Source organism: Cynocephalus volans, chromosome X, assembly GCF_027409185.1.
Source record: "Cynocephalus volans isolate mCynVol1 chromosome X, mCynVol1.pri, whole genome shotgun sequence".
In the NCBI taxonomy this organism is placed as follows: domain Eukaryota; kingdom Metazoa; phylum Chordata; class Mammalia; order Dermoptera; family Cynocephalidae; genus Cynocephalus; species Cynocephalus volans.
This window is the reverse complement of record NC_084478.1, coordinates 49,008,128-49,023,739: the sequence shown is the minus strand read 5'-3', so window position 1 is coordinate 49,023,739 and position 15,612 is coordinate 49,008,128. Positions and strand designations below refer to the sequence as shown.

General features: G+C 36.2%; 1 protein-coding gene across 1 annotated transcript in view; it reads right to left on the bottom strand.

Moving 5' to 3' along the window:
* The window catches only part of LOC134367978 (cilia- and flagella-associated protein 47-like), a 1,412,159-nt gene that overhangs the window by 211,451 nt on the left and 1,185,096 nt on the right, over window positions 1–15,612 (bottom strand). The window contains 3 exon segments of the mRNA XM_063084614.1: window positions 7,864–7,975; window positions 14,629–14,802; window positions 15,397–15,541. Of these exon segments, the coding sequence (XP_062940684.1) occupies window positions 7,864–7,975; window positions 14,629–14,802; window positions 15,397–15,541 (431 nt within the window).

Here is a 15,612-nt window from a genome sequence, read left to right as displayed (position 1 = left end):
AATGTACTTTCTTACCATTCCTTCCCCAAATGTTGATCAGAACACATTCCCTAGTAAATGTCCTGCATGTTATTCTCTCATCTCAAAGTCTGATTCTCTGGAAACTCAACCTCTTATAGCATCATTTTTCCCTCTTTGTTTCTCTTGAAACTAAATCACATTTGTGAATTATATTATGTTTCTTAACCCACTGTCATTGGCCTAGTTTGGTTTGCCTTTAACTGTCATTTAGCATGGTCAATGTTCACTTTTTGTTCCATGGCCAAACAGGAATTCAAATATAAACCTCTATCTACCCAGGCACACTTGGAACTTGATTGTAGCTCACTGCAAGTTGCTGTGAAAATTCCAAGTCTATTCATTTCTCAAAATTTCTCCCTACCAAAGAATATGCCATGACACCAATGTTAGTACATGTTGTTGGTGCCCCATAAAAATCCCCTCTGAGGAGAGTTCCCATACACGCTAGTCGTTTCCAATAACTCTTTGCCTGTGAGGATTCACTACCATGAGATCCTGCCTTAAGAGCAAACTTCAGGTGTCTGTGTGAAGATGGAGATAGGAAACCGAGTGTTAAGAAAGCTGGCAAAAGATTGCAGCCAACTCTGTTGAAGCAGAAGAGAGAAGCCCCGTGGAGAGGTGGCTGATAGGAGAGGAGAAAGAGCAGGGCTTGGGGAGTTTTATCAGAATGTTGGGGTCAGAATCTGTCATTCAAACCTAGTTCCCTGCTCCCTCTAACTTATCTCCATGGCTTCCTTTTGGTTTCCACTTTCCCAGAGGAAATGACAATTACCTGATAATCACAGGACCCTTGCACCTCTTTCTGTCAGGGGTCAAGATGATCCATACACCAAGCTTGAGTGATGAAGAATTTGAAATCCTGCCTGTATCCTTGGATTCTGATCCCTCGCTGGCTGTCTCAGATGTGGTTGGCCACTTTGATGACCTGTAGACCCTTCCTCCTCACAGGATCGCAGGTTTTCAGCCCTGTATGGGGTCCAGATACTGGACATGTCTGTGAACATGACCCATGGTTTAATGGAGCAGGGCGCGGTGGCGGGAAGGACTCCTGATTGGGAGCTTGACCATGGACTTGGACATTCTATAGGCACTCAGTATAGCATGAGCCCACCTGTTACAATTGATGTACCAATGAAAGACATGACATCTGATTTGATGAGACATAGCCAGTTGACCACTGATCAGTCAGAACTGAGTTCTCAACTTGGCTTGAGCTTAGAGGGTTGTACCATCCTGCTACCTACCCAATCACCTGAGGATCGTCTTTCAACCACTCCTTCACCTACTAGTTCACCTCCTGAGGATGATGTTGAGGATTTCTGGAGACACCTTCCCAGCCAGAAGACAGTGGTGGTGGGAGCAAGAAAAGAGAGGAGAAAAAAGAGAAAAGAGAGGAGAAAAAGAGGGGAGAAAGCCCCAAAGAAGAGAAAAAAAGAAAATCTTAATGGACCTCCAAAACCAGTCTCAGCATATCCTTTATTCTTTCGTGATACACAGGCTGTCATCAAGGGACATAATCCTAATGCCACTTTTGGAGAGGTTTCAAAAATTGTGGCTTCCATGTTAGACAGTCTTGGAAGAGCAAACACAGGTATATAAGTGGAAAAGTGAAGCTGCCGAGAAAGTGTATCTGAAGGCTCTGGCTGCTTATACAGACAACCAAGAGTGTCAGGCCACTGTGGAAACAATGGAGTTGCATCGAGTGCCACCATCAAAGACCCCTTCTCTAACTCCTACAGCTGCTATTGACCCAGCATTTCCAGCACCAGTGTCAATGGAGCCCCCTGCCCTGTCCCTTTATATTATGGTTAACTCCACTCTTTCATCCTATGTAGAAAATTAGGCATCTTCTGGGGCTCGGAGCCAGCCAGAATCACCAAGTTGATTATTACCAAACAGATGTTGCCCTCTTCTATTACCATATCCCAGCTACAGTGGTGACCTCCTGGGGGCTCTGACTAGGCCAAATCAGTGCAGCTACTATAGAGCCCAGTCAATAAGCCTAGACAGTTACTTAGTCACTGTTGCAAGGAGCAGAAGCAGCTGCCACTTCTATACAACTGCCTCCACCCCGACTACAGCCCCCTCCATTACAACAGATGCCCCAGCGCCTGACTTAGCAGCAAGTTAAATTCTTCAGCAGCCTGCTCCACTCCAGGCTATGCAACAGCCTCCACCTCAGAAAGTTCAAATCAATTTACAGCTATAGCCACTTCCTCTGCAGACCAAGATTGTGCCTCTACCCACTCTGAAAACTGCAGACTACCTTAGTCCCACCAGATGTGGAAAGTAGTCCTGAGCAGCCCATAAATAACAGACTGGAGGCCCACACAGTGTAGGCAACCTCTCCTAAGACAACATGTCATATGATCACAGATATAGTTCCTGAGTTTGAGTCTCCTTCTCAGATGGATGTTGAATTGGTGAGTGGGTCCTGTGATGCTCTCACCCCAGCCTCGATGTGTGAGGTCTGCTTGTGAGAACCATCCCGTTGTGAGTAAGGACTAGGAAAGTGAGTACTGCAGCAATGAGTGTGGGATGAAGCACTGCCCAGATGTATTCTTGGCCTGGGTGGTCTCTAGAAATTCAGAGGCAGTGGTGTTTATGAAATAGTCCTTCCTGTTCTCTAAGCCAATGAAGATTTACCTGCTGGGAACATGTCCAAGAAGAGCCTGTTTTTGAAATACAAGCTTGGCTTCTGGTAGTACCTGATCTCAACCTAGGATAGCCCTTCATGCTTCTCCCCTTTGTTCCATCATCAGGTCAGGCTATGGAGCAGGGCCACCGAGTTTGCTGTAATCTGCAATTGCTTTTTACTTTCAACTACAAGCAGAAATGTCAGTGATACCAGCAGAGGAAAGGGTGAAGGAATTATGGACAAGCAAAACATAGGCATGGTAGGGGTGGTGGAGGGAAGGGGTTGTTTGAGGAAACTTGTTGGTACAATTGTCATAGGACTTTCCTCAAATAGAATTGAAATAATGACAGAGCAAAAAATAAAAATTTTTAAAAAAACCCAAAAAACAAAAAAAGAGCAAACTTCAATCAATGATGGAAAGGAGTTAGTGGATAAATAACCCACTTTATTGTCCTTCAGTGTGACAACTGATAATTCTCTCCTAAGGTCTCAAATGAGGTCCCCAAATTTTCAGCAGTAATCTGATAACTAGCTTGCTTTTTATTGGTTTTCTCCCTTTAGCATCTATTTCTACATTCTCTCAGAGTGCTTCCTGTATTCACCTCTCAGATACACTACTTGCAATTAAAGTCTTCTCTTAGGGTCTGCTTTTGGAAGTAGGTCACAAACTAATGTTAAGAACTGATTACCTGGAATATTGTCAAGGACCTTTACATAATCTCCAAGATCTCACTGTACTATTTCACCCCACCCATTTGTTCCATATATTACCTCTATATATTTTTTTCTAAAACTCAGTTGATTTAAGCCACTTGCCTCCTTAGAAATCTTCAGTGGCTCCCACTACAATAAGAAGTAAAACAAATCTCTGTCCTACAAATTCGGCTTATATTTCTAATTGTATGTCACTCTGCATTCCTTAACACATACACACACACACACACACACTGTCCAAACACACCCATCTATTTTTTATTTACAGAAAATGTCTTCTCTGTGTTTTCGATAAGGTTGTTTCTTTTACAAAACATCCTCCCCACCCATATTGGCTCATAAATCTCAACTCATACTTCAAGGTTCAGATCAAACCCATTATTGTCTTTGAAACCCTCTCAGAATCCCACTGTTTGGATTAATATTTCCCTCCACCATGTTCCCCAGTGCCATGATTAATCTTTCAGTATTTCAGAGTGCATCTTGATTGAGATGATTTATGGATACCTATTTTCACCACCAGATATGAATTCCTGGGAGGCAGTAGCCATATCACATCCATGTTTGGATATAGTGGTAATATTCAAAATAATTAACAAACCTATATCCCAGCACTGACTAATCAGAAAGGATGCCTAATCAAGGTCCTAAGGCCCTCTGATGCTTTAGGTGTTAACCATTTAGTTACTGCTGAATTGATGGGAGATCCAGAGAGGCCTGGGGGAGGGGCTGTGTCGCTAGATGGGAAAAGGTCCCACCGTAGTGGAGCTCAAACTTTTTGCCAACTTACAAGCAACTGTAACAATATTTTAAGAAGGAAAGCATAATAGGTTGAATGTTAGCTTTGTTTATAACTACTATGTTTATAAAGACTTTCCAAATTATAGGCCTTTAGTATAAACTTATATAATTAAGAACAAAATTGAAATGAGCACAGTTTTTTTTTAAAATATCACTGACACACATATTCTGACACACCCCTTTAACCAGAACAAATAAGGAAATTCTCAATATATGTGTGAAATTTTTATAGTCTAGTTTTCCTTTTTTTATTTTTTATTTTGAGAGTTACTTGTACATATTTGTGGGGTACAGTGTGTTGTTTTAATACATGCCTACACTGCACAATGATTCGCTTAGAGTAGACAGCATAGTTTTGTACCCCTTGGTCCATGGCTCCTCCTCCCTTCCCAGCCTCTGGTAACCATTGTTCCACTCTCTACTTCTGTGAGGACCACTTAATATTATTATTTTTTAGTTCCACATATGAGTGAGATCATGCAGTATTTGTCTTTCTGTGCCTGTCTTACTTTATTTAACATGATGGTTTCCAGTTCCATCCACCTCACTGCAAGTGATAGGATATAATTTCTTTTTATAGCTGAATAGTATTCCATTGTGTATATATACGAGTTTTTTTAATGCATTCATACGTTGATGGGCATTTAGGTTGATTCCATCTCTTGGCTATTGTGAATAGCATTGTGATAGACATGGGAGTGTGGGTGTCTTTTTTATATATTGATTTCATTTCCTTTGGTAGAATTGCTAGGTTGTAAGATAGTTCTATTTTAGTTCTCTGAGGAACCTTCATACTCTTTTCCACAGTGGCTGTACCTATTTACATTCCCACCAACAATGGAGGAGGGTTCCCTTTTCTCTGCCTCCTCACCAGCATTTGTTATTTTCTGTCTTGTTGATAACAGCCGTTCTAACTGGGGTGAGATGATATCTCATTGTGGTTTAAATTTGCATTTCCCTGATGATTAGTGATGTTGAGCATTTTTTCATGTGCTTGCCAGCCATTTGCATGTCTTCTTCTGAGAAATGTCTGTTCAGCTGTTCAGGTCCTTTATTTTTTAATCAGGTCTTTTTTTCTTTTCTTTTCTTTTCTTTTTTTTTTTTTTAATGCTATTGAGTTGTTTATTCTGGATATTAGCCCCTTGTCTGACACAGTTTGTTGACAGTGTCCCTTGCTGTGCAGAAGATTTTCAGTTTGATGTGGCCCCATTTGTGTATTTTTGCTTTAGTTGCCTGTACCCTTGTAGTCTCGCTCAAAAAAGTGCTATCCACTTCCATTTCGGGTAGCATTTCTCCTAGTTTTCTTCTAGTAGTTTCATAGTTTCAGGTTTTAAATTTAGTTCTTTGATTTATTTTGAGTTGATAAAAATCACCATACACAAAAGTGTATGGTGAGAGATAGAGATCTTGTTTCAGTCTTCAGTATGTGGATGTCCAGTTTTCCCAGCATCACTTATTGAAGAAGTTGTCCTTTCCCCACTGAAAATTCTTGGCCCCTTTGCTGAAAATCAGTTGGCTGTAAGAGTGTAGGTTTATTTCAGTGCTCTCTATTCTGTTCCACTGATGTATTTGTCTATTTTTATGCTATTTTTGTTACTACAGCTTTATACTATATTTCAAAGCCAGGAAGTGTGATGACTCCAACTTTGTTCTTTTTGTTCAAGGCTTCTTTAGCTATACAGGGTCTTTTGCGATTCCATATAGTCTAGTTTTCTTTATATTACTTCAGATTAGTTAGCAGCTTTTCTGATGAAATTATATTTACACTGCTTAATATACTGTAGAAGTCTTCCAATAGTAATATCAATAAAAATTGGAGCTAGTTTGCTTTTTCCAAAGCTGTTTTCCTAAAGTGTAATGGCATCATTAATTCAACTCTAAGGCATTGTCCTGGGAAGAGCTATTGTGATCATATCTTGTAAATAATTTTCAAAATTATGAAGTCTGCAAAATCTCTTGCATAGCAAGCAACATTTACCTGATTCATCCTCATTTAACAATCTACCCCTGAGCTGCCTTTAACTTCCTTAAATTCCTTCTAAATTCTTTCAAACCAACATGTTAAAAGAGTCCATATCTGATTAGTGAAAATATGGATTGAAATGTTATGGTCTCACAAAAGCGGCCAAAACCAACAAAAAATAATTAGACAAAAGAAAGGTGCCCAGAATCTAACTATTTATTCTGAGGTTCATTTCATTAATTTTAAGAGTCTGATTCATGGGCCAGGGACTTTGTTTAAGGTGGTCATAAGTATTCCTAATTCAATAATGTTCCACAGTTTGTGGTTCCTTTTATGTTTCTTCTTATAAATAGCAGAACTACTGTTGTCCATAAAACAGAAAACTGAGATTTATTATGTTTTGTCAAAAATGATCATGCCAATTCTGAATGACTTGTTGCCTTTTAGAAAAGACTAGTTGAAATTCTAAAAATAAGCAAAATCCACCACCTTTTAGTACTGTCATTGACAAACTGAAATGAAAACTGAAATTTAAATTTCTTTAAATCAATTTACATTTTCTGGATTACCTAAAAAATGGTGAAATATGTTACTTTATTGAAATGGTTGAAATAGGGCATTCCTATCACATGGACACTTATTAATGGGCTATGTAAAGCCAAACATCCCAAAAGCAATGGGAAGATTTCATAAGATGCTAGCGACTACTGCTGTGTGAACACCTGAGGTCAAGCACACCAGAAGCAGGGAATGAAGATGGGTAGGTGGATTCTTACTACACAGTACCTTCTACCACAGTGGTAATAATTGGATCGTTGTATTTGGCATTCTGAAATTTTCCTTCTGTTTGTTAATAGCATTGACATTCAGTCTACTCTCTGTACTTTCTTCTTGGCAGCAGGTCTCTATACCTTCTATGCTAGATATAGACCCTTCCCTCAAACATTCTTTGTTGAGGCAAGCAGGAGTGAGAGGCCTGTATTTCCAGGGAGCACAAGATCACTGCTAGGTACGTGCTCTCTGCACTTCTAAAGCTATATCCACTTACCTACATTATAATAATTCCCATAGCAAAATCCAACTACAAGTGGGGCATTTAATTCTCTCACAACTAGGACAACTTATTCCTTTGATGAATCACAACCCCTCAGTTCTAGCTATTGCTTTCTATCACTTCTTACCCCGCTCTCTTCAAACTTATAAAAATACTTCCGATCCCCATTCCCAAGCAAGTAATTCTGTTCAGGGACCATCAGAGCAATTTGTATGAATAAATGATTTTTTAGAAACAAAGGAAGAAATCTTCACACATACTAAACCTTTAACCTATTTTTTATATATCAATTAAGTGCATGTAGATATTTTTAAAATACCCAGTCCTGTAAACAGACATTCTCATAGAATTCTGTCAGGTTCATAAATTGGCAGAATTATTTGAAAGTATTTTATCAAATTTTAAATGTAAATACCCTAAAGTAAATATTTCTACTTTTAGTAATTTGTCTCATAAATAAATTTAAATAAATGGCCAAGATAATATAGCAGTACATGTAAAATGTATACCACAAAACTGATCATTTAGAAAGCTTATGACTGAAATGCAAAACTAAATTTCCTCCTAGGCCATTTACTAGAAAGGGAAAATACAAATTACATTTTTATTGCTTCTCATCATATTTCCATCCTGCTGTGGTAGTTAATAATATTTCATTGATAAATTTGATACCTTTGGACACACCATGTTTCCAAGAGTACACGTGCAGAATGTATGGAATTGCATTATCAGGATCTATAGTGACACGTGGATTTCTCCACACTATTGGAAGATCTGAAGATACCTAGAAAAGAGGCAAAAGTAAACAAGAATTATATAATATCAACATGAAATGCTTTTCTATGCTTTAGCATGTTACACTACATGAAATTAGTGTAATAAGCTAACACATAAAAAACCCCTAAAATTTATATTAAATACTTCCATTAAAATTATTCACTTTTAATTAATGGCAAGCCAGAAAAATGCTACATACAGAAGAAAAATATGAGAAGAGAATAGACCTATGAAAAAATGGAACAAAGGAAATGACTCTTCCAAAAATACATTTATTTCTGTTGCTGCATTTGTATAAAGATCATTGATGCTTAGAAAATCTGAGTATCTTTTAAAGGGCAGGCATAATTTTCTTTATGCAATCAGATGTGCAAAGAGATGAGCCATTTCAATGAATTTCTACATCAGTATTAATAAAGCTGACAAGGAATATTTAAGCTACCTTTGACCACAATCTTGGTTAAATCCAACTGTCAGTCTTTTGTGTGCTTGCATCTTGTCATTCCTCACTGCCCAGGCAAACACTACTTTGTGTCTCCATAGATTTGCTTTTATAGACAATTATTAGAAATGAAATCGTACAGTATTCAGTCTTTTTCACTGTTTTTTTTTTCATTCAGCACACTGTTTTCTTTTCTTTTTTAAATATTTACCTGTTTTTTAAATAACAAATAAAAATTGCACATATCTATGATTTACAACTTGGTGATTTACAACATGTGCATATTGTGAAATGGCTAAATAGAGCTAATTAACATATGCTCTACTTCACATAATTAGCATTTTTGTTGTGAGAACACTTAAAATCTATTGTTTTTTTTGAAAAATACAATATATTTTTATTAACTATAGTCACCCTGATGTACATTAGATATTGAAAACTCATTCATTTTAGTTTTTTCTGCTTTCTTTTTCTTTTTATTTATTGCTTTTTATTGAAACATATTCATTGTACACATTTATGGGATACAGAACTTTATTTCAATACATGTATACAAAGTAAGATCATATCAGGGTTATTAGTATGTTCATCATTGCAAAGCTTAATCATTTCTTTGTAATGTGGACATTTGATCTCTTTTCTAGCCATTCGATAATATGCAGTAAATTATTGCTAATTATAGATGCATAGCTCTACGATACATCAATAGAACTTACTTTTCCTATCTAGCTATAATTTTGTGTCCATTAACCAACCTCTCACTATCTCCCTTCCACCATCCCCTTTCCCGCCTCTAGTAACCACAGTTCTACTCTCTCCTCCTAAAAGTTCAACTTATTACTTATTTACTTACTAATTCATTTTATTTATTTATTTTTAATTTTTTTAATCGAAACATAATTGATTATACATATCTATGGGGTTAAGATTTGACTATCAGTACATGTGTACAGTATGTGAAGATCAAATCAATTTTATCAACATGTTCATTACATATTACTCTTTGTGTCCCTTATCCAATTACTCCCTCAGCCCCACCTGCTCATTTATAACTATAATTATAGGTCTGTTCTCTCCATCTGAAAGTTTAATGTTTTATTATGGCCTCTCTCCTTCCTTTACTTCCTTCCTTCCTTCCTTCCTTCCTTCCTTCCTTCCTTCCTTCCTTCCTTCCTTCCTTCCTTCCTTCCTTCCTTCCTTCCTTCTTTCCTTTTTCTTTCCTTCTGTGTTAGCACCCACTTATGAGTGAGGACATACAGTATTTCTCATTTTGTGTATCTTATTTCACTTAACATAATTTTCTCCAAGATCATCAATTTTGATACAAATGGCAGAATTTCAATTTTTTCTTTCTTTTTTTTTTTATGGCTGACTTGTATTCCACTGTGTATGTATACTACATTTATCCAGTCATCTGTTGATGGACATTTGGGTTGGTTCCAAAACTCGGCTATTGTAAATAGAGCTATGATAAACATGGGAGTGCAAGTATCCCTTTGACATGATGATTTCCACTCCTTCGTGTATATACCCAGCAGTGGGATTGCTGGATCATGTGGTAGTTTTATCTGTAGTTGTTTGAAAAACCTCCATACTGTTTTCCATAATGACTACTAATTTACAGTCTCACCAAAAGTGTAAAGGAGTTCCCTTTTCTCCACATCCCTTCCAGCACTTGTTATTCTCAGTCTTTTTGATAATAGCCAGTCTAGCTGGGGTGAGATGATATCTCAATGTGGTTTTGATTTGCATTTTCTGATGATCAGTGATGTTGAGCATTTTTTCATGTACCTATGGGCCATTTGTATGTCTTCCTTTGAAAAATGTCTATTCAGCTCCTTTGTCCATTCTCAATTGGATTATTTGATGTTTTTAGTGTGAATAGTTTGTACCCTTGGACCAACATCTCCCCATTTCCCAAACCCCTTAGCCCCTGGCAACCGTCATTCTATTCTCTTCTTCTGTGAGTTTGACCTTTTTAGATTCAACATACAGCTGAGATCATGTAGTCAGTATTTGTCTTTCTGTGTCTAGATTGTTTCTCTTAGCATAATGTCCTCCAGGTTCATCCATATTGTTGCAAGTGATATATTTTTCTGATGGCTGAATGATATTCTGTTGTGTATGTATGTATGTGTGTGTGTATGTGTGTGTGTGTGTATCATTTTTTATTTACCCATTCATCTATTGATAGAAACTGTATTACTCCTTTTCTGTTGCTTATATCAAAATACCTGCAACTGGATGGTTTATAAAGAAAACAAAATTTATTGCTCACAATTTCTGAACCTGGGAAGCCCAAAGTCCACCTGGTGGAGGCAACAGTGACCCAGGGTTCTCACATTGCAAGATGATGGAAGCAGAGAGAGCAGAGAGGGAGATAGCTCCTCATGCACCCTACTTTTAAAGCCCTCAGAATTACACCCTTTGCCACTTCACTACAGAATGGTCCTATAATCTAATCACCTCTTCAAGGCTCCACCTTTCTATTACCATTATAGGATTTCCCACACCCAATGATCACAGTGCAGATTAAGCCTCAACGAAGTTGTGGGGGGCATCTAGTCTATGGCAAATATTTAGGTTGTTTCCATATTTAGGCTATTGTGAATAATGCTGAAATGATCATGGGGGTGCAGCTATCTCAAGATACCAATTTCATTTCCTATGGAACTACAAAAGATCTCAAATAGCTAAAGCAATCTTGAGAAAGAAGAAAAAAGTTGAATGAAACACACTTGCTGATTTTAAATTATATTAAAAAGCTATAGTAATCAAAGAAGTATGGTACTGGCATGAAAACAAATACATCAACTAATGGAAGATAATACAGGGCTCAGAAATAAACCCACACATATACAGTCAACTAATCTTTTACAAGAGCACCAAGAGTATAAAATGGAGAAACTATAGTCTTTTTAATAAATGGTGTTGGAAAAACAGGATATCCACATACAAAAAAATAAAATTGGACCCTCCTCTTACCCCATACACAAAAACTAACTTGAAGTGGATTACAGACTAAAATGTAAGACCTAAAACGGAAAAAAAATCCTAGAAGAAAATATAGGGGGAAATCTCCTTGACATTGTTCTTGTCAATGATTTCTTGAATATGACACCAAAATCAGAGGCAACAAAAGATCAAATAAACAAGTAAGACTATGTTAAGTTAAAAAGGTTCTGCTGAGCTAAAGAAACAATCAATAAAATGAAAAGGGAACCTATGGAGTAGAAGAAAATATTTGCAAATCATATGTCTGATAAGGGAATAATATCTAAAATATGTAAGAAACACAATTCAATAGCAAAAAAACAAATGACTCAATTTAAAAATGGACAAAGGACCTGAATATTCCAAAAAAGAAATAGAAATGACCAATACACATATGGAAAAGTGCTCAACATCACTAATAATCAGGGAAACACAAATCAAAACCACAGTGAGATATCATCTCATACCTGTTTGGATGTTTATTATCAAAAAGACAAGAGATGACTCCAGTTAGGATGGCTAATATCATTTTGTCCACACCCTCACCAACACTTGTCATCTCTTGTCTTTTTTTAAAATTTATTTTAACTTCTCAATACACATTGTAGTTGATTTTTGTGTCCCTTTATCCATTCCTCCTTCTCCCCTCTCTCTCTGCCCCTCTCTCTCTTATCTGAGAATGATAAATGCTGGTGAGGTTGCAGAGTAAAAGGAACTCTCATACACTGTTGGTGGGACTGCAAAACAGTGCAGCCTTTGTGGAAAATTGTACGGAGTTCCTCAATTACAGATAGATTTAACATATGACCCAGCTATTCCACTGCTGGGAATATTCCCAGAGAAATGGAAATCATCATACCAAAGGGATACCTGTACTCCCATGTTTACTGCAGCACTATTTACAATAGCCAAGAGTTGGAACCAGCTCAAATGTCCATCATCAGATGAGTGGATAAGGAAACTGTGGTATATCTACACAATGGAATACTATTCTGCTATAAAAAAGAATGAAATACTACCATTTGCAGCAAGATGGATGGACTCAGGGAAAATTATATAAAGTGAAGCAAGTCAGGCACAGGAGGAATACCACATGCTCTCACTTATTTGTGGGAGCTAAAATAAATAATAAATATACAAACAAATAAAGGGTGGCGGGGGAAGAAGACACAAGAATCACAACAATTCCTTGAACTTGTTAAGACAAGTGAGCAGATATGATGTAGTGGGGGTGAAGAGAGGGAGGGAGTAAAGAGGAATGAATTAAGGGACATGAAAATCAACTACAATGTGTACTGAGAAGTTAAAATTTTTTAAAAAAAGACAAGACGAGATGACAAATGGGAACCCTTGAATGCTGTTGGTGGGAATGCACACTTGTATAGTCACTATAGAAAACAGTATGAGGGTTCGTCAAAAATCAAAAATAGAACTACTATATAGTCCAGCAATCACATTTCTCATTATATATCCAATAACTTCTTCAGTATTATTTGTATATAAAAATGAGAGAAATACAGCCTTTAATTATTATTGCCTGTGAGAACAGTTTTATTAAGAAAATTCCACTTTCATATTAAATTGCATAAATACAGTTAATATAGCATAGTTCTTAATTTCAAAGGCCTACATTTTCAAAATTACATTCATTCTGAAGGGAAAAAATTAAAAGTAAAAACAGAAATCATTTCCATCACAGCAACAAAATTAAATAACCAATAGTATGAAACTATAGATTTTTCTTTGTCCAGTTTTCATCAAACTCTTGACAGGTTTCCTTGCTCACCATTAAATTCTGGAAAGGATAAAGGGGTAGTGAAAAAAACATTTTCTCCTTTTTTTACAACAAATCCGAGTAGTCATGATTTTTTCTTCCTTACTTCCTCCTTCCTTCCGTCCCTCTCTTTCTCTTCCTTTCTTTCTTTCCCTCCTTCATTATTTCTTTATTTGCTTTAAAATTCACCCACTATGTTTTTATCTATTCATTAAACAATGCTTCCCTCAAAAACCATTATGTGCTCAATACCATGACTTATGTTATATATAAAAATGTAGATTAGGGAGGCTTGTTCCTGTTCTCAAAGTTTATAATCTGGTGGGGAGTGAGAAACAGGTAATAGCAACATGGTGTAGTAGGTATGATAGTGGGACAAGTAAAAAAAATATTCTGTGGGAGCAGGTGACAGGTATCTAATCCAGGTTCATGCAAACAGGGAAGGATTCTTGGAAAAAGTGGCCTCTAAGCCTTGTCTTAAAGAATAAAAAGGAGTTAGACAACGATAAACAAAAAATATTACTTGTGCAGAGAGTTCCCAGCAGCAGAAGAAGGAAATACTGTATACAAAGGCTTATGTGTTGCTGAGCCAGAGGTGGCAAGAGATGATGCTAAACAGATAAACAAGGAAAAGCTACGGAAGGACATTGAAAGCCACTTCAGGGAGTATCGACTTGACCTTGAAGACAAGAAATGACATTGAAGGGTTTTAACTGAGAATGACAGGATGAGATTTTCATTTAGAATATACACTCCATTTGTAATCTAGTAAGGAAAGAAGAAGAAAATCAAGGCACATATTTTTCAGGATTACAACAAATGCAGAGGTCAAGCACAGAGTTTTCAAACTTCATCAGTCCCAGGCACCTATAATGGGTAGATATTTGAAGCTTCTTCTGAGGATCTCATTGAGCACATAACAATTTGTAAATTAATATGGGGGGAGGTGGAAAAATTTCTTTAAGGATTGGCTTTAACAAATCAAGTGAGTAGGAAAAAGTACAAAATTTCACAGAAAATAATGAGGTAAAAAAGTGTGCGTTTCTTCATATTTTCACTATTATCGCACTGGTAAATGAGAGGATACACTTGAAATTTTGTCATGCCTACAGATGTTTTACATTAAAATTTTAAAATTTGTTTCTAATTTTTTAAAACAGCTTTTATTATTATGTATGGCTCAAATAAGTAGATTTTAATGTGTTTTCTAATTACGTACTAATACTTAAATATAAAGTGTGTTTGGTGCTAATTCAACTTCATAATTAAAATGAAGTTTAATAGCTGTTGGACTAATAAGATGTAGAATTGTAAACATCACCTTATATGACATTGCTTTACCTGATTAAGTGAAATTAAATGTTTTAAAAATTTCCTATTAGTAGTACATCTCATATAATTCAATATATATTCAGAAGAAAACACCTTCATACTGAAAAAAAAATCTTACCTTATATGTTAGAGAAGTATTTGTATAATTAGGCACCATTATGGGTTTATTTGTTATGTTCCCAACTTGACATTCCACAGTGATATTTTCCAAGGCCATGGGTTTTCTTCCAACCCCTTTTATATCAAAGATGTACTTCATACCATCTACTTCATTTTGTAGAATAAATTTACCCTATGACAAACCAGCCAATTGAACTGTAGAAATCATAGTTCAATGCCAAAGAACCTCTGCTAGACTACTAATTTTGAGTCCATTTAATTCTTTTCTAGTAAAAGAATTGTTAGCTATTGGCTTTTCTAGTTCACATATCAATGCTTCTATTGAACAAACTTCTTGTGAAAAATCTGTTTATTTCCCCTTACTTTCTCTAAATTACAGAGTCTATATGGGCATTCTAATACATAACATTTATATGCATGATTCATGTTTACTTCTTTGTCAAACAAATATTGTCCTACAAAAGTATTTTCTGATGTACCAGTCTCCTTAATGAATAAAAACGAGAAAAGCAATGATTTTACTTTGTTCACTACGTTGTGTAAAAATAATCTGTATGTAAGTCTTTACAGAAAATGACATAGTGACTTAGAGAACACTTATTCTTTAAATTAAAATATTTATTAAAGTTTCAAGCAAAAAATTATCAAATTCATGGAAAATAGAAAGTTTCTGCAGAAAAGATTTATCAACAATTAAATAGGCTAATACCATACACTGGTTTATTGACATATTAATACTGAGGGAAAAAAATCAATGAGTTCATACCATTATCTCACATTCCAAAATTGGTTTGAACGTGAGAGGATACTGCACAGTTTCGCCTGCTCCAGCATGTAAAATAGAAGGTCCATAAAACCATTCTCCTTCTATAGTAACTTGACATTTCCATTTGTTCTTTGTTTTATTATTGTAAAGCGTGAAAAAAAAGGTACAAAAATGTCAGAAAGATGATGTTGATGAAGTTGAATTACATATTAATTC